General features: G+C 37.7%; 10 protein-coding genes across 13 annotated transcripts; 7 read left to right on the top strand and 3 right to left on the bottom strand.

Annotated features, from left to right (window-relative positions):
* Positions 1-503: 503 nt before the first annotated feature.
* Positions 504-2,338, top strand: LOC108843149 (chorismate mutase 2). 2 transcript variants are annotated; one of them, XM_018616257.2, is made up of 5 exons: positions 505-855; positions 1,053-1,139; positions 1,229-1,372; positions 1,453-1,545; positions 1,637-2,338. In XM_018616257.2, the coding sequence occupies exons 1-5, from the start codon at positions 640-642 to the stop codon at positions 1,874-1,876; spliced, it is 780 nt and encodes a 259-aa protein (XP_018471759.2). In that variant the 5' UTR covers positions 505-639; the 3' UTR covers positions 1,877-2,338. The 2 variants fall into 2 exon arrangements, with proteins under 2 accessions (XP_018471760.2, XP_018471759.2); XM_018616258.2 differs by lacking the exon at positions 1,229-1,372 and having other exon boundaries at positions 504-855.
* On the top strand, positions 2,185-3,712 carry LOC108843151 (CBS domain-containing protein CBSX3, mitochondrial). 2 transcript variants are annotated; one of them, XM_018616259.2, is made up of 6 exons: positions 2,185-2,336; positions 2,541-2,809; positions 2,900-2,981; positions 3,054-3,127; positions 3,208-3,268; positions 3,352-3,712. In XM_018616259.2, the coding sequence occupies exons 2-6, from the start codon at positions 2,549-2,551 to the stop codon at positions 3,492-3,494; spliced, it is 621 nt and encodes a 206-aa protein (XP_018471761.1). In that variant the 5' UTR covers positions 2,185-2,336; positions 2,541-2,548; the 3' UTR covers positions 3,495-3,712. The 2 variants fall into 2 exon arrangements, with proteins under 2 accessions (XP_018471761.1, XP_018471762.1); XM_018616260.2 differs by having other exon boundaries at positions 2,196-2,336; positions 2,478-2,809.
* Positions 3,713-4,057: 345 nt separating this feature from the next.
* Positions 4,058-4,678, top strand: LOC108839206 (NDR1/HIN1-like protein 3). Its single transcript, XM_018612019.1, has one exon. It carries the CDS (start codon positions 4,058-4,060, stop codon positions 4,676-4,678), a length of 621 nt encoding a protein of 206 aa, XP_018467521.1.
* Positions 4,679-5,590: 912 nt separating this feature from the next.
* LOC108842372 (transmembrane 9 superfamily member 8) lies at positions 5,591-8,486 on the top strand. Its single transcript, XM_018615264.2, has 7 exons — positions 5,591-5,816; positions 6,055-6,219; positions 6,299-6,408; positions 6,496-6,607; positions 6,691-6,803; positions 6,885-7,035; positions 7,138-8,486. Exons 1-7 carry the CDS (start codon positions 5,709-5,711, stop codon positions 8,293-8,295), a joined length of 1,917 nt encoding a protein of 638 aa, XP_018470766.2. The 5' UTR covers positions 5,591-5,708; the 3' UTR covers positions 8,296-8,486.
* Positions 8,487-8,536: 50 nt separating this feature from the next.
* LOC108842374 (uncharacterized) lies at positions 8,537-9,499 on the bottom strand. The gene is made up of 2 exons (XM_018615269.2): positions 9,254-9,499; positions 8,537-9,172 (listed from the first exon to the last, which is right to left on the bottom strand). The coding sequence occupies exons 1-2, from the start codon at positions 9,401-9,403 to the stop codon at positions 8,537-8,539; spliced, it is 786 nt and encodes a 261-aa protein (XP_018470771.2). The 5' UTR covers positions 9,404-9,499.
* Positions 9,226-12,180, top strand: LOC108842373 (probable folate-biopterin transporter 6). Of its 2 annotated transcripts, XM_057002834.1 has the most exons (6): positions 9,228-9,367; positions 9,677-9,753; positions 9,844-10,531; positions 10,653-10,757; positions 10,933-11,103; positions 11,486-12,180. In XM_057002834.1, exons 3-6 carry the CDS (start codon positions 9,872-9,874, stop codon positions 12,053-12,055), a joined length of 1,506 nt encoding a protein of 501 aa, XP_056858814.1. In that variant the 5' UTR covers positions 9,228-9,367; positions 9,677-9,753; positions 9,844-9,871; the 3' UTR covers positions 12,056-12,180. The 2 variants fall into 2 exon arrangements, with proteins under 2 accessions (XP_018470770.2, XP_056858814.1); XM_018615268.2 differs by lacking the exon at positions 9,677-9,753 and having other exon boundaries at positions 9,226-9,367.
* A 41-nt stretch (positions 12,181-12,221) lies between these two features.
* Positions 12,222-13,645, top strand: LOC108843404 (enhancer of rudimentary homolog). Its single transcript, XM_018616597.2, has 4 exons — positions 12,222-12,366; positions 12,557-12,662; positions 12,883-13,003; positions 13,370-13,645. Exons 1-4 carry the CDS (start codon positions 12,364-12,366, stop codon positions 13,470-13,472), a joined length of 333 nt encoding a protein of 110 aa, XP_018472099.1. The 5' UTR covers positions 12,222-12,363; the 3' UTR covers positions 13,473-13,645.
* On the bottom strand, positions 13,602-15,892 carry LOC108843403 (ubiquitin C-terminal hydrolase 22). The gene is made up of 3 exons (XM_018616596.2): positions 14,822-15,892; positions 14,619-14,737; positions 13,602-14,531 (listed from the first exon to the last, which is right to left on the bottom strand). Exons 1-3 carry the CDS (start codon positions 15,598-15,600, stop codon positions 13,747-13,749), a joined length of 1,683 nt encoding a protein of 560 aa, XP_018472098.2. The 5' UTR covers positions 15,601-15,892; the 3' UTR covers positions 13,602-13,746.
* A 238-nt stretch (positions 15,893-16,130) lies between these two features.
* LOC108827797 (uncharacterized) lies at positions 16,131-17,758 on the bottom strand. The gene is made up of 6 exons (XM_018601286.2): positions 17,474-17,758; positions 17,283-17,339; positions 16,914-17,067; positions 16,738-16,835; positions 16,551-16,616; positions 16,131-16,440 (listed from the first exon to the last, which is right to left on the bottom strand). The coding sequence occupies exons 1-6, from the start codon at positions 17,600-17,602 to the stop codon at positions 16,402-16,404; spliced, it is 543 nt and encodes a 180-aa protein (XP_018456788.1). The 5' UTR covers positions 17,603-17,758; the 3' UTR covers positions 16,131-16,401.
* Positions 17,759-24,652: 6,894 nt separating this feature from the next.
* Positions 24,653-26,831, top strand: LOC108816127 (aspartyl protease family protein At5g10770). The gene is made up of 3 exons (XM_018588702.2): positions 24,653-24,869; positions 25,287-25,727; positions 25,850-26,831. Exons 1-3 carry the CDS (start codon positions 24,698-24,700, stop codon positions 26,671-26,673), a joined length of 1,437 nt encoding a protein of 478 aa, XP_018444204.2. The 5' UTR covers positions 24,653-24,697; the 3' UTR covers positions 26,674-26,831.
* The last annotated feature ends 58 nt before the right edge of the window (positions 26,832-26,889 follow it).

Here is a 26,889-nt window from a genome sequence, read left to right as displayed (position 1 = left end):
CTTTATCCCTAACCTTTTGGGCTTTATTTAATTTCAATTTGGGAAAAAAAAACTCCTCTAGAGTATTTGCTTATTGTATGCACAAACCATTGCGTTAAAGCAGAACCAGATATATAGTATATATACAATCAAAGATTATTATACATTGTATATATTTTAATAAAGAAAATAAATCTATATATGATTTATAAGTGTAATCCTTCAGATTGGAGTATTTTTACTCAATTTTTTTTTTTCAAATTTAGTCAAATCTATTAGTAACCTATATAACTGAATTCACATATATTTTGAATTAGTATATACTTATATGTAAATTGAATAGTTTCGTATTTCGAAATTCTATATCCATAAAAATACTCAACCCATTAAATATTTGTAGGGTCGAGTTCTTGGATCTAAATAGGCCATAAGTCAGCCCGATTGCATGTTTCCTCGTCTTGCTGAAAATGGACCTCGATCTGGTTTTGATTTCTACGCCTCTCGTGTTATACTATAATTTTTTCCGTATTTTTATTCTCTGGAAAGAGGTCTTAAAGCGAGTCAAAAGTCAACAGCGAGAAGTAAAAAGTAGTGAGAGGAGGAGGAAGGAAGGAAGTATATCTACAGGGAAAGTCTTTCTGCAAATCTCCCGGGGGACTTATGGCAAGAGTCGTGGAGTCTGACACGGTTCCTGGAGGTTCCGATGTACAACAGCTAAGTCTTGACTCGATCAGGGAATCGTTGATCAGGCAAGAAGACACCATCGTCTTCAGCTTGATCGAGAGAGCTAAGTTTCCACTCAATTCACCTGCTTTCGAGGACTCCTCCTCTCTGACTGAGTTCTTTGTCAGAGAAATCGAAACCATCCAAGCTAAGGTAGTTAAGGCTTTACATCCCAATTCCAAACTCATCTTTTGTCTCAATGTTTGGTTCTGTCTTTTATAACATCTTCATAGATTGTATTATCCTGCTTTATCTTATAGATTAGTTTCTACCTATTAGCCGCCTACTACATGTTTGTTGATTTGGTTCACTTGACTTGAGTGTCACAAATGTTTATGTGTATTATTTAGGTAGGAAGATACGAAAATCCAGAAGAGAATCCTTTCTTCCTTGATACCATTCCGCACTCTGTTTTTCCTACCCACAAATATCCACAGGTAATCTTTGTCTTGAAACATTCTCCTTTTGAAACTCTTATGCTTGAATCTAAAATCATTACTTTTGTTTTTTTTCCTCTTGTTTTAAGGTTCTGCACCCTAAGGCTTCATCTGTTAACATAAACAAACGGCTTTGGGATGTTTACTTTAAAGAACTGCTTCCTTTGTTTGTTAAACCTGGTGATGATGGTAACTACGCATCAACTGCTGCTTCTGATCTCGCTTGTTTACATGTAGGTACATCTTATTTGGATTCACAAATTCAAGCCTACGTCTTGTTTATGCCTGATAGTTTGTTGAGATCTTGTTTAAGGCTCTTTCGAGAAGGATTCACTATGGTAAGTTTGTTGCTGAGATCAAATTCAGAGATTCTCCTCATGACTATGAGCCTGCTATTCGCTCTAAGGTAAGTTACCAAAACTAGTGTTTTAACAAAATGTTGATTTTGGTTTTTCTATTAAAACGACGAGACGTTTTTCTGAAAAAACTTTCTGTAGGATACGGAGGCATTGATGAAGCTTTTGACGTTCGAGAAAGTAGAAGAAATGGTTAAGAAGAGAGTCGAGAAGAAAGCAGAAACGTTTGGACAGGAGGTGAAGTGCGTCTCTGGTGGTGACGAGAGTGAGAAGAAGAAGTATAAAGTGGATCCATATCTAGTCTCTCGCATCTATGGAGAATGGCTTATCCCTCTTACTAAAGACGTCGAGGTTGAGTATCTTCTACGTCGTCTCGACTGAATCTCGAGACATCATTAAACAAGATGATGAGTCCATTGTCTTTTCCACAAACCTCTTGCAAGATTTGTTTTTTCATTACAGACTTATAATCAATCAAACACATTGAAGCTTGTCCAATATGAATAAACCAAACCGATTTGATCAAAACTGAATAATTTTAGATTGGGCTTTAATTGGGCCTTAGATCGAAGCTAATAGTGGGCTTATTTATATTGTCAGGATAAGACAGAATAATTGCACGAGCAGTCATCAGTCATCACTATCTTTTAAGGATAAAAAAGGACAGGTTGTCAGTGTGTCTTTGTCGGAAAAAGGTTAATTTATGTTTTTGATGATTATCAATAAGAACCCTTCAAACGCTCGCCCACTCAACTCTCGTGTCCTCTGTCTCTTGCTCATAATCTAGGGTTCTTCAGCTTCCCCACTCCGATCCGTTTCTTCTTGGTTAATCAAATCTCAGGTCTGAATCTCTCTTTCCTCTCTGTCTTTACGTCCTTTCTTTTTATGTAGAAGCAATCGTATTAAGAAAGTTTCCACTTTTAGGTTTCTTCAAAATCACATCTTTTATCACTTATTTGATGATGATTGGTTGTTGTTGTAGATCTAGTTTGCTTCTTCTGATGATCTGTTATAAGAACTTGTTGATTTGAAATCTCAATATTAGGTAAAAAGATGCAAGCTGCGATTCGTTCGTTTGTGTCCGGTGGAAACGTTGTGAAAGCGTCTCTGCTGCAACATGTCCGTGTGATTAACCCGGCGATCCAGCCTTCTGTGTTTTGCAAACGCTCCGAGTCGACTCAGTCATCTCGTATGGAGGAGCATGGGTTCGAGAGCACAACCATCTCTGACGTTATGAACGCCAAAGGCAAAAGTGCCGATGGATCTTGGCTTTGGTGTACTACTGATGACTCTGTTTATGACGCTGTTAAATCCGTATGTGTATTTTTCCATTTGCCTTTTTTTTTTAAATGGTCATTATCTTTTTGGATGTTTTTGATGTGTGTGTTTTGGTTTTGGTTTTAGATGACACAACACAATGTTGGTGCCTTGGTGGTTGTGAAACCTGGTGAGCAACAGTCTCTTGCTGGTATCATTACAGAGAGAGGTAAGACAAACTTTGAATGTTAAATGAAAGTATTTGTTCTGTGTGTTTTGACATTGTTTTATATCTTTTTAGATTATCTGCGAAAGATCATAGTGCAAGGGAGATCATCCAAATCAACAAAAGTAGGAGACATTATGACTGAAGAGGTATTGAATCATTTTATAAAAAATTTCACTTTGCTTTCTGAGGATTAAACTGAAATGGATCTGTGGATTGGTGATTGCAGAATAAGCTTATCACCGTGACACCAGAGACCAAGGTGTTGCGTGCTATGCAGCTAATGACTGGTAAGCAGAAAACTCTATACATTTTTCTCTATTAAAAGGTGCAAACTTTTTTTGGGTTTCAAAATCTCGGTTTAATGTTACAGATAACCGGATTAGGCACATTCCAGTGATAAAAGACAAGGGTATGGTGGGAATGGTGTCGATAGGAGATGTGGTTCGTGCAGTGGTGACTGAGCATCGCGAGGAGCTTAACCGCCTAAACGCGTTTATCCAGGGAGGTTACTAACGTTGCAGACTGGTAAGGAGAAGTGTTACTTTCCGTGTGTTATATCCACTGCTTGATGATCCTCTAAAGTAAGATCGAATGTAAATATGGAGTCTTCTCTGATGTTTGTTGTTGTTGTTGTCTGTCGTTTTCATTGGTAAACTTGTCAAAGACTTGGTTTTTGAGCTACTCTCCGCAAGATAATAAAACAAATGGACTCTACTCTTTATTGAATATTATTATGATGTTTGTTTTCTTGTTATATAAATCATGGGTTCGAATAAATCAGTTGTGATTAATATCATTTGTTAAGGAATCATTTTAAAATATATGCATAATGGTAAAGAAATTATTTGAAACTTTCATAAAACGATTTCTTTCCTTTTTTAAAAAGAACAATTTCCTTTTTTTTTTCTGAAAAGATACGGTCAATATAAATAAACGGGAGAAGCGGGAGGAAAAGTTGAGAAAATCACTGAGGATCACAACAAACAAAACCAAATTGGTTAAAACTCAGAAACTCTCTCCTTCTTTGTTCTTTTTAGCGTTTGTAAGATTTCTTTGCGTCTACTACGACCAAGACGATGTGTTGCCTTTTCGGTTGCTGCGAATGCATCGTAAAACTCTTGTGGGGCATTATAGCCTTCGCGATCAACTCCCTCATCACCCTAGTCATCATCGTCTGCACGGTATCATTCATCGTCTGGGCCATGCTCCGACACGGCGCCGTCAAGTTCCAAGTCAGCGACGCAGAGCTGACGCAGTTCACCTTTGATCCAGACAGCACCAACCTCCATTACAATCTCTCGCTCGTTTTCTCCATCCGAAACTCCAACTCTCGCCTCGGGATCCACTACGACAGGTTCGACGCTAGGGTTTACTACGACCATCAAAGGTTAGCAGCCTCGTCCGTGCCGCCGTTCTACCAGGGACACAAGTCCACGGTCGTCGTCGGAACGGTGTTCCAAGGGCAGAACTTGGTGTTGCTCGGTGGTGGCGGCCGGGGGAAATTTGAAGACGAGAAGCGGTCTGGCGTTTATGGGATCGACGTGGAGCTCAAGCTTAGGGCTAGGCTTATGTTTGGGCTTGTGAATACGTGGCGGTTTAAGCCACGTGTGCTATGTGGGGTCAAGGTGCAGTTGAGTTCCTCTGATTCTGCAAGAGGGTCTGGATTTCAACCCACCGACTGCCACATCCATTTCTGAGATCTATCACTTATTTGTAGGGACATTGGAGTACTATAATTAGGCTTAAATAGAATAAGTCCTCAGGCATCTACTGGACTTTTCTTTTTCTTTTTCTTTTTACAGCAACACAGTACACGATGTGCAATAAAAAAATTGGAATTAAATGATTTTTATTTAGGTTGGGTCATAAAAGACAATGTTATGTTTTGACGTTTGTTGACAAAAAAAAAGTTATGTTTTGATGTTCATGTTAAGAAATTAGGGACATTTGAAGCTGCCAAACATTTGCTAAAACACACACTACTCAGTTTTATAAAGAATGTCACTTAAAATATCATCTATTTAATCAATAATATTTTAGATAAATATATTTATTTATAAGATCAATGCATTTTTCAATTAATATTAAACTGAAAATAACTGTAATTTAAGGTAAAATTATAAAACGATATTTTTATGCAATAAACAAAAAAAAAACTAAAGTGATATGAAACATAACATCGGAGTTTTGAAGTGACCCCGTAATTTTCTCAACATTCTTTAAATCAACATTTACTTCAAAACTTCTTTTGCAAAAAAAAAACAATTACTTCAAACCTACGTGATGATGCCTTAAAAATAGTTTTAATTTTGTACTGAATCTATGATTTAGTTCTTTCTTTTTCCTTAAATGGTTCATTAGCTTAAAATATATGCACCTGTTCAGAAAACAAAAGCAGATCTCTTTTTTTTTTTGGAACACTTCAAAGTTCAAACAAAAGCAGATCTAAAATAAATACTCCATTCATTATCGATGCTTTTAATTAACTAACTAATAACGTCACAATGGGGGAATCATCGGTTTAAGCCCATAAGTGGAAAAACTTAATGAATGTACACGTGGCGTATTATTAATAGCTAACAAGGATCAAACAGTAACGAACTGAACCGGGCTGTTTACTAACAAGCGGGTGAGTCTCTCGTCGTCTCCAAGCGCATAAGAGAGCATAAAACAAACTGTATAAGCGTAGCTTCAGATCTGGTCATTTCGTTTAGTGGGAACACAGCCATGGCTACGCAGTTTCGGAGATCCGCGATCGCCTTCACTCTTCTGCTCTTCATTCACGTCGCTCACTCTTTCTACCTCCCAGGCGTCGCTCCTCAGGATTTCGAAAAGGTAAAAAATTCGTTGCTCCCAGGCTTTTTAGATCTGAATTGGATCTCTTTCGATCTGCGGTCAGTACTTGATCTGCGGAGAGAGCTTATAGAGAATGAGAGTCGGTGTGCTGATGCACCGACGTTTGTTTAAGCCTTTTATTTTTGGCTGGAGGCTTTGATTTTACTTTGTGAGTCTCTCGATCTGAACAATGTAGGCATTATAGAGGAGCTTTATCTGGTACATTGATTGTTTGCAGGGTGATGAGCTGAAGGTTAAAGTGAATAAGTTATCCTCAATAAAGACTCAGCTTCCGTACTCGTATTACTCGCTTCCTTTCTGTCAACCTAAGAAGATTGTTGATAGTACTGAGAATCTTGGTGAAGTGCTTCGTGGTGACCGCATTGAAAATGCTCCATATTCGGTTTGTCTCTGTTGCTTTTTAACGATCAGTCTTGTGCTTTTATCTCTATAACCTTTTTTTGGAGTTGAAACAAGTGCAGTTTAAAATGCGGGAGGCGAAGATGTGCAATGTTCTCTGCCGGGTCGTTCTTGATGACAAGACAGCCAAAGCGTTCAAAGAAAAGATCGACGATGAGTACCGTGTCAACATGTAGGAACCAAAAATAGAAACTTATATTTGTTTTCTCTTGTGTCAGTTTTTCTTACGAGTCTTTTTTTTTTCTTGTGTGTATGCTAGGATCCTCGATAACCTCCCTCTTGTGGTTCCAATTGAAAGAGGGGATCAGGGTTCTCCAGCTGTTGTTTATCAGCTTGGCTATCATGTTGGTCTTAAAGGCCAGTATGAAGGGGTAAGTAGGTTTCTGACTGTTCAACAGTGTTTTAACTGCATGCGAAAGAGCTGGATTTTCTGAATTGCGTTTTGTGTACACAGAGCAAAGAGCAAAAGTACTTTATGCACAATCACTTGGCGTTTACAGTCCGATATCACCTAGATATGCAAACTGATTCTGCAAGGATTGTGGGATTTGAGGTCAAACCTTACAGGTGTGTTTCTTTGTCCATGATTTAAATGTTTCTTGGGATCCCCTGTCCTTCAATACTGATAGTCTTTCCCTTGGTTTGTAGTGTTAAGCATGAATACGATGGAGAGTGGAGTGAGAAGACCCGTCTGACGACCTGTGATCCTCACACAAAACGCCTTGTCGTTAGCTCGGCTACCCCTCAAGAAGTTGAACCAAAGAAGGAGATCATCTTCACTTATGATGTTGATTTCCTGGCAAGTATTTTTTATATTACAAACAACTCTTTGCTTTGTGTCTTCAAGTAAATGCTATGGAGTTCTTGTTCTCAATTTTTTTTTCGCTGCTCCTCTGTTCAGGAAAGTGAAGTGAAGTGGGCATCTAGATGGGACGCTTATCTTCTAATGAGTGACAACCAAATCCACTGGTTCTCTATCGTCAATTCTCTGATGATCGTCCTCTTCCTATCTGGTATGGTGGCGATGATAATGCTGAGGACCCTTTATCGTGACATTTCACGATACAACGAGCTCGAGACTCAAGAAGAAGCTCAGGAAGAGACAGGATGGAAGCTTGTCCACGGTGATGTTTTCAGACTTCCCGCCAATTCAGATCTGCTCTGCGTCTACGTTGGTACAGGGGTCCAGTGTTTAGGCATGGTATTTGTCACAATGATCTTCGCCATGCTCGGGTTTCTCTCCCCTTCGAACCGTGGTGGTCTGATGACGGCCATGCTTCTGCTCTGGGTCTTCATGGGACTCTTTGCTGGTTACGCTTCTTCACGTCTCTACAAAATGTTCAAAGGAACAGAGTGGAAGAGAATCGCCTTCAGAACAGCCTTCTTGTTCCCTGCGGTTGTCTCAGCCATCTTCTTTGTCCTAAACGCTCTCATCTGGGGACAGAAGTCATCAGGGGCTGTCCCATTCGGAACAATGTTCGCATTGATCTTCCTCTGGTTCGGCATCTCGGTTCCTCTCGTCTTTGTTGGAGCTTACCTGGGTTCCAAGAAACCAGCGGTTGATGACCCAGTGAAAACCAACAAAATCCCAAGGCAGATCCCAGAGCAAGCTTGGTACATGAACCCGGTTTTCTCAATCCTCATCGGAGGAATCCTACCTTTTGGGGCAGTCTTCATCGAGCTCTTCTTCATCCTCACATCCATCTGGCTCAACCAGTTCTACTACATCTTCGGGTTCCTCTTCCTCGTCTTTGTAATCCTCATCGTTACTTGCGCTGAGATAACAGTAGTACTCTGCTACTTCCAGCTCTGCAGCGAGGACTACCTTTGGTGGTGGAGATCTTACCTAACATCAGGCTCATCAGCTCTCTATCTCTTCCTCTACGCCACGTTCTACTTCTTCACAAAGCTTCAGATCACCAAACTGGTCTCGGCTATGCTTTACTTTGGGTACATGCTCATCGCATCTTACGCATTCTTTGTGCTCACAGGAACAATAGGGTTCTATGCTTGTCTCTGGTTCACAAGACTCATCTATTCCTCAGTTAAGATTGATTAAAGGAAGAAGATGATGCTTAAGGAAAGGTGATTATAGTTTTATTTTCTTTTAATTAAGTGGTTTTGTTGCAGAACATGAGAGGTTTTAATATATGTGAACGTTATTATAGTGTATTTTTTTGTTTGATTTGTCAAAGAACACATTTGTCATTTCATTCCATTCCGACGTGCGAGTTATATTTTTATTAAACATTTTATTATGTAAGAAATGGACGCAAACGCATTTTAAAACGTTTGATGATTCAAACGCTAACTTTTCCTGCGATCATAAACGCTTTGTAAACGACAGTACGAATAACGTCAGATCCTCCCCAAGCAGTCTCAAGCTCACTGACCAAACTCTCCGTTAACAAATCAACACCTTTCTCTTTCGCCGTGACAACAGCCGACCACGACTTAAACATCCTCACGATCCCCTCGAACGACGTCGTTTTAGGCATCTCCAGCTTCAACGGCTCCCCTTCCGATCCCATCCCCACGCTCTCGAAAGGAAACGGCAACGCTTCGTACGCATCGAAAACATGCTGAATATTCGGATACTTCCAATACGGCCGCGTTTGGGCGTGGAAACGATACTGCACCGCGTCGAACTCCGGCGACACCACGACGTCGTTGTATCCCCACACGGCGATGACTCCGCCGGGTTTACGCAGGACGCGCTTTGCGACTGCGTAGAATCTCGGGAGGTCGAACCAGTGCACGGCTTGCGCGACGGTGATCAGATCCACCGAGTCCTCTCCTCCGATCAGCTCCACCAGCTCGTCGTCGGTCATCGTCGACGGGGTGTGGCGATAGTCGATCTTGGGATGCGTCGTTGCGAGTTTCAGCTGCGATTCGCTCACGTCCGTCGCCACGACTCTCTCGTAGTGATCCGCGACCTGTGTCCACATGAACGAAACTCATCAATTGCAAGATCCGAAAATGCTGTTAACAAAGTTCTTAAAGCATCGAATGCTGACGGCGAGAGCTGCTTGGCCGTTGCCAGTGGCGGCATCCCAGGCTAAACCGTGGTGATCGGTGAGATCGGCGAGCTTGGAGAACCATTCTGATGGGTAATTGGGTCTGGCGTCTAGGTATAGATCTGCTTGTTTATCAAACAGTCCTGCCATTTTTCTCTGTTGTTTTGACTTCTTTTTTTTGGTTTAGTTTCCAGCGATGACTAACTCGTTAGATATAGTAGTCTCTTTGGCTTGTGGGAATCGTACACATGTTCTGCACGTTGCTTTATTCTTATTCTTTTATTTTGTTAATTGGATTTTAGTGTAAAGTAACTTTTGACCCCATATTGGTTTAAGTAATTGTTTACGTATATATGGGATTAGTGCTTTTGAGAGGTAAGATGAAACATTGGCTCTTTGGCTGATAAGGCAATTATGGTTTAGGATTTGTGGAATTTAAGACTGGGTTAGTTGAAGAAAGACGTCATTGCTTACAGACTACAGAGTCAATGCTTTCTCGTGTGAGTGTGACTCTAGAAATCTTTTTTGAAAGTCTAAAAAGGAGTTTCTTTTTACTCTAAAATAACTATTAAAGTCCCTCTTGCTTTCAGTACTTTTCAGATCCGAAGAGTAAACACCATGGAGACACTGGAAACTGAGAAACTCTTCTCAGTGGAAAAACCTCTGCTGAAACCAGTTTCAGATCATTCTGTGGAGATGACAAGGCATGGAAGAAACGCTGTTGTCTCCGTTCTGCTTCAGCCTGTCCAGTGGCTACGAATGTTGTGTTCTCGGCTAAATCCGAGCTTTGTTGTAGGCGTGGTCCTTGTATACGGCCTAAACCAAGGGTTCTCCGGTTCAATATTCAAAGTCATCACAGATTATTACTGGAAAGATGTGCAGCAAGTGCAGCCATCGGTTGTGCAGCTTTACGTGGGACTGTATTACATCCCCTGGGTCATGAGACCCGTCTGGGGTCTCTTCACGGATGTTTTCCCGATCAGAGGTTACAAAAGAAAGCCTTATTTTGTGGTCGCTGGTGTTCTTGGTTTGGTCTCTGCGATTGCACTTGTAGTTCTTGGTAAGTTGCCTGCTGCTTTGGCTTTGAGCTGTCTCTTAGGTGTCTCTGCGGCTATGGCCATTGCAGAGGTGGTAATTGATGCGTGTATAGCAACAAACAGCATCAATATCCGGTCTTTGGCTCCTGATATACAGAGCCTTTGTATGGTTTGTTCGTCTGCTGGTGCTTTAGTGGGATACGCAACTAGTGGAGTCTTTGTTCACAGGCTTGGACCTCAGGTTGAGCTTTTTTCCTCAACATATTTTGATGAAAAGTTGAAAAGACTTCACTGAAGTCCGCTGACTTTCTTCTAGTTTTTTGCTCTTCTACAAGTTTATAATGTTCCATTCTGCATGACAGGGAGCATTAGGGGTATTAACACTGCCACCTGCAACGATTATCATACTTGGGCTTTTCATCTACGAGAAAAGATCTTCTACTGTCCTTATACAGAAAAACAAAAAGGTGGGAGCTATGCCTGTAACCTGAACTCTTTTGATCTCTCTCACTAGCATTTGCGTTGCAGCAATTTGCTTTGTGTGTATTTGTTTCCACCGGAGCAATTTTTATACTTACTTCCTCTGCTTCCCATCACTTCAAATTTTGATGAAACTTTGAGCAATCATTGAATGATGTTCAGGACGAAGATGGCGTAGGAGTAGCGGTGAAGGGAATGTACAAAACTATAAAGTACCCTCAAGTATGGAAGCCATCACTTTACATGTTCATATCGCTAGCTCTCAATATCAGTACTCATGAAGGCTACTTCTACTGGTACACTGATCCTAAAGCTGGTCCCGCCTTCTCCCAGGTTGGTTTCACAGTCTCGCATTGCCCACAAGAATATAGGATTGAGATGAAAAAACCTGAATTAGTGGTCATATATATGGTATGGGCTTGACATAGATTGTTTCATAAGAACTAGTATAGTGTAACTAAATGCAGTTGGAAGTTAGCAAGAGTGGCTCCCATAACTCACAACCTCGAACTGACACTGCGGCTATATGTCATGATAATTATATGGACCAAATATGAGCCTGTTTGTTGGCTTGGAGTAAAACCCCCAGTTAATTCTGTTGTAGTAATGGTCTTTGGGGTTTGTAGTTCTGTTTTGAACAGCAACAATTCTTCAACCAGACATGCAGTTATGAGAGCTAGATCCATACTTCCTTGTTTTTTTGGTCTAAATGCAGGAGTTTGTGGGCATAATATATGCGATAGGAGCTTTAGCATCGATGTTTGGAGTTCTGATATACCACAAGAAGCTCAAAGGCTATTCCTTTAGGCACATACTCTTCTTTGCACAACTCCTATACGGCTTATCAGGAATGCTCGACCTCGTCTTCATCAAACGCTGGAACATAGTCCTTGGGATACCCGATTCCTTCTTTGTGATAACAGAAGAATCTTTCTCAAGGATCATAAGTAAGATCAGGTGGATCCCCATGATCGTTCTCAGCACAAGGCTTTGTCCTCTGGGAATCGAAGGCACGTTCTTTGCTTTCCTCATGTGCATTGATAGCTTCGGACAGCTTGCTTCTAAGTGGAGTGGAGGGTTGGTTCTTCACGCTTTTGGTGTCACCAGACACGAGTTTGGGAACCTCTGGCTCGTGATTCTTCTTAGGAATGTCCTGAGATTCGCTACGCTGTGTTTCATTGTCCTCGTTCCGGATTCTGATCATTTGGATGATCTTGTACCCTCTGATGTGTTGCCAGAGAACCAACCAGAAGATGACGATGATATTAAACTTTTGCTTTTGTAAAGGTTTTTTGTATACTGTTTCAAAACACTAACTACATGTCGTTTCTTAGAAGAGAATACTCGCAGCTAATTTCTAAAAAACAGCTTGTAGTTTTCACATTATAAATGGAATACACGCTGTTTTATCTCACTATCAGATGCCACTTGGTAAGAGACAGAAACTCGATGTTACTTTACTCTTTAGCCCTCTAGATTCTTGCTTATTTCTCCTTTTGTTTTGCTCACTGAAACAGTGACAGTTTGTGAGTTCGTCTTCTTCGTCGTCTCTAACCCTCGAATCTCCCATCGAAGTCAATCCGTCACTATAGGATGGTAATCGATTTCATCTTTTACGTTCCTATTACGTAGTTTAATTGATTCATTAGTCAATCGCGTAGAGAAAATCTAGCTCAGTCTTTCGGCAAGATCAATTTGGATTTCGTTTTTTTCAGAGAAACTAGGATTTCGATTTGTTTTGAATCTCTCAGCTCTTATTATGATGAGATTTCTATTCGTTGCGTAGGCTAGTAGCCATAACGGTAGGCACACCATCATCTTGTTGCAAAACTCACCAAGCAGAGCTACGAGGACGTTTATGGACTATGATTCTATAGGCCAAGCTATGGATGGTAATCAAACTCACCATTCTGCTATACTAGCTTATAGCTAATGGTTACTTATTCTTGACTTTGGTTTTGATTATGCCTGAGGTTTTTATCTTTATGGTATAGTATAAGATATGGATAGTTTGCATAGCTGTTTCTGTGATTTGCTAGGATGGTGGTTAGATAAGGAGGGACGGCAATGGTGTTATGAGATGATTGATGTGTGTGCGCTTGCTCTGAACAGGTATATGTGGCTTGTACGAGAGGAAGTTGAAGGAGATTAATCCATCTCTCAGAAATCTTAGCTATGACATTTCTGATCTTTACAACTTTATGGATGGTTTTGCTGACATGAGCGCTTTGGTGTAAGACTCTCTACCCCCTTCCTCTCTCTCTCTTTGATTCTTATGTTTCCTGAGTTGAATGTCCAAGTCTCCCAACCTTCCCCCAAATGCTGTGCAATACCAGAACACTGGCAAATTCACATGACCTGTTCACTGTGTTTATATATCTTATAAGTTAGTTATTCATTACTACCGTTACTTTTTTCTGAAGAGTTGAATCCAATAGGTTTGCTTGATCTCTGGCAAGTAATGTATCGTTAGGATTTCCCATGTTGAATAAGCTTTGATTCCATTAGTTGATAATACTTGAAGTTCGTTTGTCATTAGTGTGTTGCCACATGTAAGAATAATTACAAGTTATTTACTGATTTGTGTGTGACCCTACAGGTATGAACACTCGATGAATGCGTATCTGCCATATGACAGGCAGTGGATTAAGCACAAGGCATTTAACCATCTCAAGAGACTTGCCAATGGAGGTAGTAGGTAGATGACCAAGATATAAAAACTTAAGAAAGGCCTACCCCATTATATGATATAACTCCTTATGTAACATGATGTGTTTAAAGAGTTGTGGTCCTTGGATTTGTAATAACACAAGTGTAACTTTGAACACAAATATTGTAAAAAAAAATTCTTCATTTAAACTTGACTTCCCAAATATTTTGCATTAACCTTCAATCAATAAAAAAAAGTATTTAAGGTAAAAATGCATCAAAATCTTTGGCCAAGTAAAAAAAAAAAGAGAGACGATCAGCAAACAATCAATCAAAGGGAAATGCATCAGCCATGGAGATAACTTGATAACTCAACTCCTTGTGAGCCTTTTGAATCACTCTCTCCTGCGCATAGAAGAGCATATAACACTCGCACCCTCTCACCACCTCCTCTTCAACCTCATTGATCCACGCGTCATCGCATCTATACCACAACCCTTTAAGCCTCAGGTACGTCACGTAGTGACCAGACGCCAACATCCCCGAGTGAGTCACAACCGCAAATATCTCAAACTCAGACGCTGCTGAAGAACCGTCGTGCTCGCCTTCTCCATCAAATGCAAACATCCTGTTCCCGAACCGCTTGCCAATGATGGAGGAAGAGAGGTAAGGAGACATGTTCAAGCGGAAAGGGTACTGCAAGTAGCTGTCGATTTTCCTCGAGGCCTTGCGGGTGAGAGAGTGCTCGAAACGCTTCACGTGAAGGCAGAGGAGCGGAGGGAGTCTTCTTATGGACATTTGTTTCGAAGACTCTCTCTTGTCTCCGCAGCTCTGGCAGTTCAGTTTCTGGTCGGGACCGAGTTTCTCCGACCGAGTGAAGAGGTCTAAGCACCCGGAGAGCGTCGGCATCATCGGCGCGTTCACGCTCGGCTCCCCGCCGCTGCCGCTGTTTCTGCTCTTTCTGCTTCGATCCGTCGATGAATCTAGAGTAAGCGAAATGTCGATGAAAGGGTCGTATGTCGTTGAGGTGGTTCCGCACGTTGTGCAGGTCACATCTGATCTTAAAAGACCAGAGAATGCTCTGTGAGTAATGCACTGACACTCTTCATGATCTGTTGCACATAAACAAAGTTACAAAAGGATTTAAACAAACAGATAACAAAATTGTTACAAAAAAAAAATAGATTATTTTTTTTTACCTTTATAAAGACACTTGGACTTGCCTTCATTCTCATGAATACAATCCAAAAGCGAAATAAAGAACTCGTGAGAGTCTTGCTGCTCATAAGTAGCTAGATTCGTCGAGTGCTGCCACCAACTTTATACACAACAACAAAACAAAAAGATCAGATTACCTATCAAAGTAATGTCTATTGAAGATATGTTCAACAAACAAACAAACCTGTAAAGCAAATGAGCAGGGGAATAAGGAGTCCGATCACCAGAAAACATAGCGGAGAAGATGAGGTCAAGATCACAAGGCAAACACAACAGACCCATGGATCTCCTCTCGCAGAGATCACGGTTATGCTGACCACTCAACCAAAAGTTCCTGAGAGGAGGAGCGTGAACAAGGGCTTGCAAGACAGCGTTCATGAAACAAGTGCTCCCGAGATTATTCAAACCTCTCAGCCCTAAAGGGAACGACCACTTCTCCCTCCGATCCACCAGGAACTGCTTAGACCCTATAATCAACTGCTGCGAGTCCGCAGACAACCTCCTCTTCTTGTTCGATCTGATACCAACACCACTAACAGCAGCATCTTTATTAACACGAGTACCAACAAGGTGTTTGGACACGACAGCCTCGTCGAAGTCGGGATCATAGACTTGATCCACGCAGGAGGAGCAGTAAAGCTCGGATCTTTCGACGTCGACGGCTAAATCGTGGCCTTTGTTGGATTGGGTGTGAGAAAGGAGGTGGCTTGAGCAGGATATCGAGCGGCAGATCAGACAGATGTAGAGTCTCTTGCTGTTGTGGTTGTGGTGATGAGGATGGAGAAGAGAGCAGTGACTGCATCTGGGTGGTGTTTTTGTTTCTGGTTGGAGTTTGATCTTGATTCTTCCGTCGCTGAGGGATGCGGAGAACATGTTCTGGAACGATTTGTAACCATCGGTGCCGTATCTAAGCTTGTAATCAGACAAGTGGTTGCAAGGATCGGGGTGTTTCCTCGCGGACATGAACTCAGATTCGCTGCTATTATAAAAAAAAAAAAAATCAATGAATGTTTTTGAGATCTCAAAAAAAAAAAAGAATGGAACTTTTATTGTTTGTGATCAAGGTCGAAACTTTCGGATCATTTGTTTTTGTTTAGGGTTGTTTGATTCATTTTTGTTTTTGTTTATGAATCACTAGATGAACGGAAGAAGATAGAAAGAAATAAAATTTTGTGGAAAAAAATAATCTATTTCTCTTTTTGGGTTCTTTTTTTTCTTCCTGTAAATCTTTTTTATTTATTTGCCATCTTTATAAATGTAATAACATTTTTTGTCGTGGAAAGTATATCGAGTAGACCGACTTACATGATTCTAAAGACTGCACTCTGTTCCACGTCTTGTGCTTCCCCCGAAAAAAAAACTTGACCTAGTTTCCATAGCCTCTAGAAGTCCACCTCTTAGACCTTCTGAATGGTTTAGAAGGTCTCTGGAACGATTATATACAGTACAAAATGCTTTCATTGGTTGGTCAAGAAAGATGAGAAACAAAAAGCTGGGAGAACTAGGTCCCTTCAGCGTCAATAATACAGTTCACAGTAATGATGAATAATGAACATCATACTTAAAAAGTGAAAGAAAGAAGCTAAATGGTTTCTGAATGTTTTTGAAAAAGCTACAAGAAGGTTCATATAAATCTTCCCCTCATGACAGGTTTAAACAAATCAGTTTAAGTTGCTCTGGCGGTTATCTCACAAAAATGTCTTCATCATCATCCCAGTTTTGGCGGATTATTTAAAATACAAGACAGAGACAGAGACTTGCTTATCAGTGGAAAACAAATCCTCCACCTGAGTGTTCAACCTCCTGAAAAAAAAAGAAAATGGAAGGAAACATGATGTGTATAAGCAGTAGAGATGATAAATCAAAATATGAGGTGGACACAAGATTTTGCTGCAGAAAGAAAAATTACAAACCTGAGGAGGCGGTAGAGATGAGACCCAGTCTGATGCATGTGTTGGAAGAAGCCCCAAAGTGTTGAGCTGCGAAAGTGAAATATATATCTTTGTATGAGAAAACGTAGTAGTATTTCATAAACTTCTTAGTCCGTTTTTTGCCTTGAGGCAAGGGAAAGGGGAGCAACAATGAATTTTTTTTTATTACCTTCCAGATACCCAAAGCTAAGCCTCCAAGGTTAAGGGCAAGAAACACTAGTTTGGGCATAAGTAGTTCCACCTTGTTATCCTTGAATGGCTCAAAAACTGCAAGACGAAGTGTAAATGTAAGGATGCAAAGATTCTGGGACTTGAACTCGTAAACGAAATTCTGGGTTTGCTTACTCTTGCCAACACTCTGTAGGGCGCTGAGAGGCTGCCAAAGAGCAGAGAAAGTAATACCAATGCTAAAGAGATGAACAGTGTTGCCAGCCATCCACATCATGAACCCCATCATCATCAGATTCTTAAATGGAGACTGCGCTACTTCCCATGCTTTCTGCTCCATTCATTACATCAACAACAACAACAACAACAACAACAACAAAAAACAAAACTTTATTTAAAAATTTATCCACACATCAAAACCCAAATCTCCATCAGCAAAAACATAATTTTTCCTTTTTTTAATCATCAGATTAAAGAGTCAAAATGGCTTTTTTAAGATGGAAAGAATGCGACTTTCATCAGATTTGTTTGATAAAAAAAAGTAACCTGAAGTTTCCAATTAGCTTCAGCGTCTTTCTTTTGGCGGCTCGTTGCTGAATCATCCTGACATCAACGAGTATAGCAAATACAAGTCAATTCCCAGTATAATTTTCCTAAATTGAATACAATCGAAAGCAAGGCAACATAAAAGGGATCTAATTCGAAATTCAATGTCGAAACGACAAGGAGATAAGAACCTGTTCGGGAGAAGCACGAGAGAAGCCAGGTGGATCGAGGATGTCGCGGGTAGATGGAACAGTAGATTGGTCGGAGAAATCCACGGCCCATCTCCGACCAGTACCCATCACTGCTTTGCCTTTGTCCATAATTTTGACTTTTCAGCTCTTCGATCGACGACGTGGAAGAAGAAGAGAGCTAGATCCGATCCCTTTATCTTCTCTATCTCATATACACCTTACTTTAGATTTTTTTTCTTCTTCTTCTTCTTGTAGCAGAGTAGGAGAGCTAGACCCGTTTCTTCAAGCCTGGTTCGGATCCTTTTAACCCGGATCCAGCTACTTTACCGGTTCTCAGATTTCATTATTAGGCTTTCCCGCAATGCTGCTAATTGTTTAATGGGCCTGTTACCAACCCATATAGTTTTGGGCCTTATCCACCGGTACAGGATCGGTTTGTTCAGATATCATGAACATATAAGCCCTAACATTTCTGAGTCCAATGCTTATCCGAAACAATAACATCACAAAAGTTTATTAACAAAAGATCAATTTTGCTTTAATAAACAACTAATCATTTTTTGAGAATTTCCTCCTCATACTATTGATAGAGTTGTTCTCGAGAGTAAAGTTGATAGTCACCACAAATGAAAAAATAATATTTTAAAAGTATATATTTTCTTTAGACCTACAACTACAAACTTATATCATTATTATTTTGAAACTTAACTTATAATAATCATTATTGTGATCTAAATTCTGTTAATACCTTGTTATATACATGCAACTATAACATTAGTATTTTTACATACTTAAGTCGATATTTTTTGGAAAAGATTATAGATATTAAACATATTTGTTTTTGCATATACCATTATCTTGATGACTTGATGTAACATGTGTTTTTTCAAAAAAAGAGGAGTCGTGATAACACATGTTAGAATTGACATTTGGCGTTCAATAGTAAATGAACATTATATCAATCACCCACCTTCTATTGATAGAGTATGATAAAATCAAACTGTTGATGTATATTAGTCCCTTCAATAATGCATTGCAGAGTTTCATATTTGGAACCAACCAACGACACAACACGTTAGATAATCATATAAGAATTTTTCAAATTATCGACCACGTTTTTGGGGAAAGGCTGTAATAAATTTCTTACCTTTTTCTCTATTTAATACGAGCGTATATCAATATGATAAACGGCTATATTTGTAACCTACTGGAATGGAATGATATACTCTAATGAAATAATTCTTACCATCCATTTAAATAGTTTTGTAAAGTTGGTGACACTAGTTTTATAAATTAACTTTCAAACTAGATCTTGACATGCGCTTTGGAAGCGCGGAATATTTTACGATGAAAATTTTTACTAATAACTTAACAAATATTTTGGTAATTTTTAAAAGTGTGTATTTAAAATATTTTTGCATTTAAATCAGTATTTTTAAATTCAACCCGATTGTGATTATACCGGTTAATTCGGAGATCTGACAATTCAATTTAGGTTTTTAAAATATTCATATTAAAAATTATTAGAACCCGAGACTAACCGATTGAACTGTTGGATGACCGATATGTAATCTAATTTGATTTAAATTGTAATAATTTCATAATTTGTAATCTTATACTCCAAATTTTAAAGTTTATTATTTTACATTTTATGGAATTATGACGTTTCTACAAAATTTTAAAAAGAAAATGATAGATATAACATAATTAAGATTAATTATTGTATTGTTTGGAAATATTGATAGTAGTATAAAAATATATTGTTTGGAAACATTGATAGTAGTATACAGAAATAAATATATTGTTTGGAAACATAGATAGTAGTATAAAGAAAGAAACATTAATGATTTAATGTAAGTTTAACTATAAAGTATAAATGTGTATTTAATTTAAAAACTTACAAAATAAATGTTAGGTCCAATAGAATGTTTCTGTTTTAATAAGATAGACTAGGTAAGGATCCGTGCCTTGCACGGGGTGAAACTGCCATACAAATAATATTAGGAATGCTAAAAATTCGTATATACTCTTTGCAGAAAACATTACTGATAACATGTATAATATAATGTACAAATAAGAAGTACATCATAAATAAGATAAGATAAAAAAAAAGATGGTGCATCGCATAATTTTCTAGTGGCAAAGGTTTTGGACTATCAATTGTATGGACCAGACGTTATGACAAATATGATGGGCTCAAACCATCTAATGGGCTGATTAAAACTAACTTATCGAAACAAAAGAAAAAAATATTTGTTCTCTACAAACCGCGAGCAATTTACTTGAAAGGGGATCAGGGTTCCTTTGTCAAAATTCAATTTGTTCACTTTAAACCAAATATGTTGAGATTCTCGCCAATTGCTTCTTTTTCTTTATGTCTCATTTTCAGTTTCAGTTTCAGTTTCAGTTTCTTTTTCATCCCCGATGATCTCATTCTTGACAAATCTTTTATTACCGACTGACTTTAAAGTACACAGTACTTTGCGAGACTGAAGCTCTTCGGTCGCTGCTTGCAGAGCCGACTTAAGTGGAGGTGCGAGCACGGCGATCGCCCAAGGGACAAATGGGCATATAATTTTTAAGTTAGTGATAGCTTAGATCAATTCGCCCAATGTTGGCCTATTAATGAAATCATTAAACTATTGCCGAATTTGTGCAATCATTCTCCAAGATTGATTCAATTACTATATATTTTAACCAAAAACGAAAGAAATCACTACTGAATATTTTGATTTTCCTTGCTAACAAAGTTTAAATTATTGGAATTCCATAGTTGATAGGATAGCAAATATTCTTTGCCAATATAGATGGATGCAGTTACGTTTCCTTAGAAAATACGAAATACATCACAGATGAATATATCGTTTTGTCTTGATCACAAAGTTTATGTCATAACATCTCATTCCATGACAGTGAACTATATATTAGTTTTCAATGACATACTTATATAGTAATTACATAACTCACTATTACAGTCTATATACATCTTTATATAAAATTTTGGTGTACTAAACTAACTAAAGTCAAGCTCTTATACAATAAGAATTAAAATTGGGGCTTCGCGTAGCAAACCTGTTTTGGTACTTAAACTGGCTTTGGTTCCAATAGAAATAGTTAGAAAATGTATCCACAAAATATTTGGCCAAAAGAGATCATTAGGCTTTTGAGTTTAGACTGGTAAAATTACTTTAGCGTGACAACAAATGATTTTTTTAAAAAGCCAATGATATTGGTATGGGTAAACTCAATGGTAGTAAAGCTTGAGTTGAGTTTGTGAGTATTGTTTGTCACGACATGTTTGTACAATGAAATAAGTGTCTTTGATACATGTAAATTCATTAGTTTATCGTTAGTTTATTCAAAAATAAATAAATTCATTTGTTTATCTTGATATAATGGCAAAGGGAGACATCTTAAATCCAATAGGTGTGATAGTAAGCTTGCGTGCATGTTTTAAACAGTATTAGCCAATAGGTGTAGTAGTAAACTTGAGATTAGTTCTTGACAATATGCTTGTATAGGACATATCGTCATGAACAGAATGACATATTGTCATGAACAAACGTAATTACTATATAATGTCTTCATTATTGACTGTTGTGCATGAAAATATGTTTTATGATAAAAATATGTTTTATAATGAAATGAACTCTGTAGCAGATCAGGTAGGACATGAAATTAGTTAGCTGCAATCAGGTTGTGCAGAAAATATTTTGTATCAGTGCATATGATTAAAATAAGTTTTGTTTATATTGTAGTTAACGACGATAAAGAATGCAAGTTTTTTTTTTGCTAGAGTGGGTTCATTGTAAAACATCTTGAGCGCTAGAGATTATATGAAATGGGTTAAGAAAGCTTTGTTGGAGAAAACCGGTTAAGAAAGCTTTACGATATGAAATGTGTAATTGACTTATTCTAAAAACCGAGCGATGTCGTATGTTATATGGTTTCACTCGTTTTAAAAGAATGTATAATAGGTACCATAGTGGCATTAGTTGTAAATATCTTAGTAACTAAAGGTCCATTAATTTAGTTTGTTGAGGAGGGCTGTGAGCTTGTCACATCAGTCATAATGGCAAAGTTGTTATTAATCTATCAAATAAAGGTTAGTTATTAAAAATGCTTCTTGATTAATAAGTAAGAGATTGTACCCAAGAAATGGAGAGCTAGCAAGTGAAACGTACTATAATACGAACTGTGAACTTGGACGGCTGTCGAGTTTCCAAAACCCACATGATTAGGCGATTTGTCAATTCATAAGTCTCTGGAAAATTAGGCTGCAGATTCCAGCCTTCTCCCACTTCCACTACATAAAAGATTCTTATGAAGAATCTTAATCTTTTGTTCCCACTTGAACTCGTTATATTTATCGAACTATATATTATTATTTTCCAGAAAATATAACCAGGCCCACCCACACGCAACTAATTGAGGTTCCTGTGGACTTATCATCTCAATCATACATGAATGTTTTCGGTTACAGTTACCCTTAATCATTTACGTACATGGCGTCTAGCTTTACAATTCTCTACAATAATTTGCTTTAATGTAACTGAAGAATAGTTAATCTACCGAATGCTTATTGAAAATGATAAAAAATTAATTGTTGAGAATGATTTCGTGAAGCAATACCTCTTTTCTCAATTGATACAAACATATGATATGTTAGTTACATGTATACGCATAAGTAAAGATTAAAGCAAGTGATATGATGTGAATAAGGCATTGCTTTCATTTTGTTGAATACTTCATTACTCTAAATGTATTTAGTTAGCACCCTTATCTATTGCTTTTATAGTATTCTTATTAATAGGAGATTCATCAATTGAGTATGCCAATGTTTGGCCAAATTAAATATCATGATAAAATCTAGTGATAGTTCATTATTCTAATTGTATTGAGTTTAAAGAACCCTTAGCTATTGCTTGTATAATATTCTTAGTAATAAGAGACACATCAATTCACTATGCCAATGTTTGGTCAAGAAGATATGATGATGACAACTAGTGACACATTAAGTAAAGGACTAATAATATAAATGTGTTATCGTTGGACATTAGAAAAATTGAAACTTTATTTGATGTCACAAGTTAATATACAAGCACGATACGCATCCATGCATTATTCGGTACCTACTAGATTCTTCTTTTGGGAAAATTGCTAAAACGGAACAAAAATTCAGCATAGTTGTTTCTATAGTATAAAACCATCATTTAGTTGTCCCTTTAGTATAATTTTTTCATAATCCCAAAAATAACCCTTGATTAATCTAATTAAATACATTAAACTAATATAATTATAATAAAAACGTTTTTAAAATGTAAAAAAAATAAAATCTTTTTAAGAACTTTTTAATAAAAATAAAATTCGTAAAATTTATAAAATAAAAATAATTTACAAATTTCTTTGATAAAAAACGTTAAATCAACCTAATAAAAAACAGTTTACAAAATTTTATTTTTTATAAAAAGTTTAAAATGTATGTAAACTTTTTAATTTTATCAAAATTTTTAATAAAAAAAATTAAAATGTATTTCTATAAAGTTTGTTTAAACTTTTTATTAAAAACTTTTTCTAAAGTTTTATTTTTATTTTTACAAAGTTTACAAATTTTATAAAGTTTGTTTAAAGTTTTATTAAACACATTCAACTAAAAGAATTTTAAAAATTTTAATTAAAAACGTTTTAAAAAGGGAAGATAAAATAAAACTTTTAATTTTTTTTAATAAAAATAAACTTTGTAAAAATAATTTACAATTTTTTTTAATAAAAAGGTTAAATAAACTTATTAAAACATTTTACAAAGTTTTATTTTTATAAAAAGTTTAAAACGTTTTTAATAAAACTTTAATTAAATAATTTTTAAAACTTTATAAAAATAAAAATAAAACTTTACAATTTTTTTTTAATAAAAACTTTAAAATAACTTTATTAAAAACATTTTAGAAAGTTTTATTTTTATAAAAAGTTTAAAATGTTTGTAAGCTTTTTAATTTTATCGAGCTTTTTAATAAAAATAAAACTTTTAAAAATGTTTTTAATAAAAATAAAATTTGTAAACTTTATAAAAATAAAAATAAAACTTTACAAAAATAAAACTTTTAAAAATGTTGTATAGATATGTATCATATAGAACAAGAGTTTATGAAAAAAAATCAAAAGAAAAAGTATGAGAAAACCATAGATTAATGAAGAAGATAAGGGAAAATCATTTTAAAAAAAAAATTGACAAGTAAAATCGAAAATAACATGTTTTAGGAAGTTAGAATATTTTTAGGAGATTTTTAGAATATTTTCTTAACTGAAACTTTCATTAATTTTCGCAAAAATCAGGTAATCTTATCCGTATAAAGCGTCTTCTAAGAGTTTAGAAGATTGACAAAAATCCAGAACACGCTTTCTACTTTTAGTAGACGTAAGAGTACATTTTAGAAAACACATTCCGCGAATTTTAGAATACTTAATAAAAGTAGAAGATGCATCCGGACAAAAAGTAGATAGATTTAGGATTAGTAGAATGCGCATTTACTTATTTAGAAATTTAGTAAATAGTAGAATGTACGTTTTAAAAAATAGTAGATGAACATGTTTATTTTAGAAATCGTTTTCTACTATACCATTTTTCGTAGAAGGCACATTCTACATTTAGTAGAACATATTTTCAAATTTTTATTTATCAACTTTTTGAAAAGAAAAAAAAATACCAGCTTGTGTATATGGGTGTTTTATTAATTGTTTATATTTTTAATATATTTTTTTATTCACAAAACTATTTATTTTATTAGTTTTCAGAAATATAAAGGGTAAAAAAGAAAAAAATTGGACAAAAAAGAATTTATACCAAAGGACAACACACTTGTTTTTTTGTTCTCTATTGGCAATTTTCCCTTTTTTTTTTTGGGGTACCTACTAGGTTTACTACTCAATTAATCACGTAATGGAATATCATCCTATTTTATTGTGCTTGGTGTGTGAACGACAAAACACACAAAAATAACAATAATGCTCTTTGCCAGCTGAAGTGTCGCTATCCAACTGGTTAGTGAAACGATTGGAGTCCCCTAACTTATATGATATGTGGATGAATCGATTGCTTCTAAAGTTTAACAACCTCCACTAGAGACTTTCTTAACCCAACAGATTGCTTATAAAGGACCAACCATTGTCATCCATTGAGTCACACTTTTTATTATTATTGTAAGAGACAAATAAGAGAGAGATAAAATGAGCTCTACTAGGAACGTACTGAATATCATAATAGTCACTTGTGTATGTCTCAGTTGGGGTTGTACTGATGGAGCTCAAAAACGAGAGAGTGGAGAGATTGATTCTCATACTATTCAACTCAGCTCTCTCTTCCCTTCATCATCATCACCTTGTGTTCTTTCTAGCAGAGGTAATATTATCTTAGCTAATTTCTTATGATTCATTCTGTTTTAGCTTATACATACTCTGTCCTTTTGTATATTTGTTGTCCTTATAATGTAAAGATCATATGAAGGTATAGTTTAATATCAATTAAGTTACAATTAAGGACAATTTACTGCCAGTAAGGCACATAATATTAGAAAGCGATAGTTAGATGTTCCTTGATTGAAAATATGAATATTTTGCTAGCTAGTTAAGTGAGTTAATTAATATGAATACAACTATGTTTCGACTCCAGTAGTTGATATCACAATGAAATTTTATATTTTATTTTGTTAGATAATATATGAATAATACATCAACGACCACCATAATACTAATGTTTTATTTTTGGAGAATCTGTGAGCAAATTGTCGTTGTTTCTAACGTGAACTTATCTATTCAGCGTCTAATACAAAGTCCTCACTGCACGTGACGCACAGGCACGGCACGTGCTCGCCTTTGACCAGTGGCAAAGCCACCACGAGTCCACCAGACCATGCCGAGATCCTCAGACTCGACCAAGCGCGCGTAAACTCGATCCACTCAAAACTATCAAAGAAGCTCACGGACCGAGTCAGGCAAAGCAAGTCAACGGCTCTACCGGCTAAAGACGGGAGCACCTTCGGAACAGGAAACTACGTCGTGTCGGTCGGAATCGGAACACCGAAACGCGATTTGTCTTTGATCTTCGACACGGGAAGCGATCTGACGTGGATTCAATGCGAGCCGTGTGTTCAAACATGCTATTCCCAAAAGGAACCAATCTTTAACCCGTCCTCGTCTTCCTCGTACTACAACGTCTCCTGCTCTTCGGCCGCGTGTAGTTCTCTCTCTTCTGCTACAGGTTCGATTTCGGTTTTACTTTTCTCAATTTTTGTTAACCGGTTTTCTGATTTTTAGTCCGGTTATGTCAACCGGTTTTCCAATTTTATTCCGGTTATGTTAACCGTTTTTCCCGCCGATTAGGTAACGCCGGAAGCTGCTCAGCTTCGACATGCGTCTACGGTATTCAATACGGCGATCAATCCTTCTCCGTCGGATTCCTCGCCAAGGAGAAGTTCACCCTCGCGAGCACCAACGTATTCGACGGCGTTTACTTCGGCTGCGGCGAGAACAACCAAGGACTGTTCACCGGCGTCGCCGGACTTCTCGGACTAGGCCGCGACAAGCTCTCTTTCCCGTCGCAGACGGCGACGACCTACAACAAGATCTTCTCCTACTGCCTCCCTTCCTCGGCCAGCTACACCGGACACCTCACCTTCGGAACCGCCGGGATCTCCAGATCCGTCAAGTTCACCCCGATCTCCACGATCACCGACGGCACATCCTTCTACGGCCTCGACATCGTCGGAATCACCGTCGGCGGTGAGAAACTAGCGATTCCTTCCACCGTGTTCTCTACTCCGGGAGCTCTGATCGACTCCGGGACCGTCATCACTCGTCTCCCGCCGAAAGCTTACGCGGCGCTGAAAACCGCGTTCAAGGCGAAGATGAGTCAGTACCCGAGCGCGGAGGGGGTGTCGATCTTGGACACGTGTTTCGATCTCAGCGGGCTTAAGACGGTTACGATACCGAAAGTGGCGTTCTCTTTCAGCGGTGGGGCCGTCGTGGAGCTTGGATCGACGGGGGTTTTATACGCGTTTAAGATGTCGCAGGTATGTTTGGCGTTTGCGGGGAATAGCGATGATAATAACGCTGCTATCTTTGGAAACGTTCAGCAGCAAACGCTGGAAGTTGTGTATGATGGTGCGGGTGGGCGGGTTGGGTTTGCTCCAAATGGGTGTAGTTGAAACTAATAAAAGAGGTGGTTTATATTTTATGGATTTGGCAGTAATTAGCTTTATCCTTCTTATTCAAGTGTGTAATTGGGCCAAGAGATTGATGGGCCTGGAAAGTAAAGTGTACAGAAATAAATATGTGTGGATTATACAACAGTTTACACCTTTTATTGAAAAAGCCCAAACTGCTGATGTATACATTTTCTTTGATTCCAATATAGAATGAAG

This window comes from Raphanus sativus, chromosome 2, assembly GCF_000801105.2.
Source record: "Raphanus sativus cultivar WK10039 chromosome 2, ASM80110v3, whole genome shotgun sequence".
NCBI classification, from domain to species: Eukaryota; Viridiplantae; Streptophyta; class Magnoliopsida; order Brassicales; family Brassicaceae; genus Raphanus; species Raphanus sativus.
The sequence above is the reverse complement of the archived record's forward strand: the minus strand, read 5'-3'. Positions and strand labels throughout refer to the sequence as shown.

What these genes read in the sequence shown, in the direction of transcription:
- LOC108843149 (XM_018616257.2), top strand. Translation starts at nt 640, where the DNA reads ATGGCAAGAGTCGTGGAGTCTGACACGGTTCCTGGAGGTTCCGATGTA. An exon ending in CTGATCTCGCTTGTTTACAT is followed by an intron (nt 1,373 to 1,452) that starts GTAGGTACATCT and finishes ATCTTGTTTAAG; the next exon opens with GCTCTTTCGAGAAGGATTCA. An exon ending in AGCCTGCTATTCGCTCTAAG is followed by an intron (nt 1,546 to 1,636) that starts GTAAGTTACCAA and finishes AACTTTCTGTAG; the next exon opens with GATACGGAGGCATTGATGAA.
- LOC108843151 (XM_018616259.2), top strand. Translation starts at nt 2,549, where the DNA reads ATGCAAGCTGCGATTCGTTCGTTTGTGTCCGGTGGAAACGTTGTGAAA. An exon ending in TTTATGACGCTGTTAAATCC is followed by an intron (nt 2,810 to 2,899) that starts GTATGTGTATTT and finishes TTTTGGTTTTAG; the next exon opens with ATGACACAACACAATGTTGG. An exon ending in TGCTATGCAGCTAATGACTG is followed by an intron (nt 3,269 to 3,351) that starts GTAAGCAGAAAA and finishes TTAATGTTACAG; the next exon opens with ATAACCGGATTAGGCACATT.
- LOC108839206 (XM_018612019.1), top strand. Translation starts at nt 4,058, where the DNA reads ATGTGTTGCCTTTTCGGTTGCTGCGAATGCATCGTAAAACTCTTGTGG.
- LOC108842372 (XM_018615264.2), top strand. Translation starts at nt 5,709, where the DNA reads ATGGCTACGCAGTTTCGGAGATCCGCGATCGCCTTCACTCTTCTGCTC. An exon ending in TTAAAGGCCAGTATGAAGGG is followed by an intron (nt 6,608 to 6,690) that starts GTAAGTAGGTTT and finishes TTGTGTACACAG; the next exon opens with AGCAAAGAGCAAAAGTACTT. An exon ending in TTTGAGGTCAAACCTTACAG is followed by an intron (nt 6,804 to 6,884) that starts GTGTGTTTCTTT and finishes CTTGGTTTGTAG; the next exon opens with TGTTAAGCATGAATACGATG.
- LOC108842374 (XM_018615269.2), bottom strand. Translation starts at nt 9,403, where the DNA reads ATGGCAGGACTGTTTGATAAACAAGCAGATCTATACCTAGACGCCAGA. An exon ending in ACGGCCAAGCAGCTCTCGCC is followed by an intron (nt 9,173 to 9,253) that starts GTCAGCATTCGA and finishes ATGTGGACACAG; the next exon opens with GTCGCGGATCACTACGAGAG.
- LOC108842373 (XM_018615268.2), top strand. Translation starts at nt 9,872, where the DNA reads ATGGAGACACTGGAAACTGAGAAACTCTTCTCAGTGGAAAAACCTCTG. An exon ending in TTCACAGGCTTGGACCTCAG is followed by an intron (nt 10,532 to 10,652) that starts GTTGAGCTTTTT and finishes TCTGCATGACAG; the next exon opens with GGAGCATTAGGGGTATTAAC. An exon ending in CTGGTCCCGCCTTCTCCCAG is followed by an intron (nt 11,104 to 11,485) that starts GTTGGTTTCACA and finishes GTCTAAATGCAG; the next exon opens with GAGTTTGTGGGCATAATATA.
- LOC108843404 (XM_018616597.2), top strand. An exon ending in TATAGGCCAAGCTATGGATG is followed by an intron (nt 12,663 to 12,882) that starts GTAATCAAACTC and finishes TGCTCTGAACAG; the next exon opens with GTATATGTGGCTTGTACGAG. An exon ending in GCTGACATGAGCGCTTTGGT is followed by an intron (nt 13,004 to 13,369) that starts GTAAGACTCTCT and finishes GTGACCCTACAG; the next exon opens with GTATGAACACTCGATGAATG.
- LOC108843403 (XM_018616596.2), bottom strand. Translation starts at nt 15,600, where the DNA reads ATGTCCGCGAGGAAACACCCCGATCCTTGCAACCACTTGTCTGATTAC. An exon ending in CCTGCTCATTTGCTTTACAG is followed by an intron (nt 14,738 to 14,821) that starts GTTTGTTTGTTT and finishes TTGTGTATAAAG; the next exon opens with TTGGTGGCAGCACTCGACGA. An exon ending in GTCCAAGTGTCTTTATAAAG is followed by an intron (nt 14,532 to 14,618) that starts GTAAAAAAAAAT and finishes TATGTGCAACAG; the next exon opens with ATCATGAAGAGTGTCAGTGC.
- LOC108827797 (XM_018601286.2), bottom strand. Translation starts at nt 17,602, where the DNA reads ATGGACAAAGGCAAAGCAGTGATGGGTACTGGTCGGAGATGGGCCGTG. An exon ending in CTCGTGCTTCTCCCGAACAG is followed by an intron (nt 17,340 to 17,473) that starts GTTCTTATCTCC and finishes CGTTGATGTCAG; the next exon opens with GATGATTCAGCAACGAGCCG. An exon ending in AAGCTAATTGGAAACTTCAG is followed by an intron (nt 17,068 to 17,282) that starts GTTACTTTTTTT and finishes TGAATGGAGCAG; the next exon opens with AAAGCATGGGAAGTAGCGCA.
- LOC108816127 (XM_018588702.2), top strand. Translation starts at nt 24,698, where the DNA reads ATGAGCTCTACTAGGAACGTACTGAATATCATAATAGTCACTTGTGTA. An exon ending in TTGTGTTCTTTCTAGCAGAG is followed by an intron (nt 24,870 to 25,286) that starts GTAATATTATCT and finishes TTATCTATTCAG; the next exon opens with CGTCTAATACAAAGTCCTCA. An exon ending in TTCTCTCTCTTCTGCTACAG is followed by an intron (nt 25,728 to 25,849) that starts GTTCGATTTCGG and finishes CCCGCCGATTAG; the next exon opens with GTAACGCCGGAAGCTGCTCA.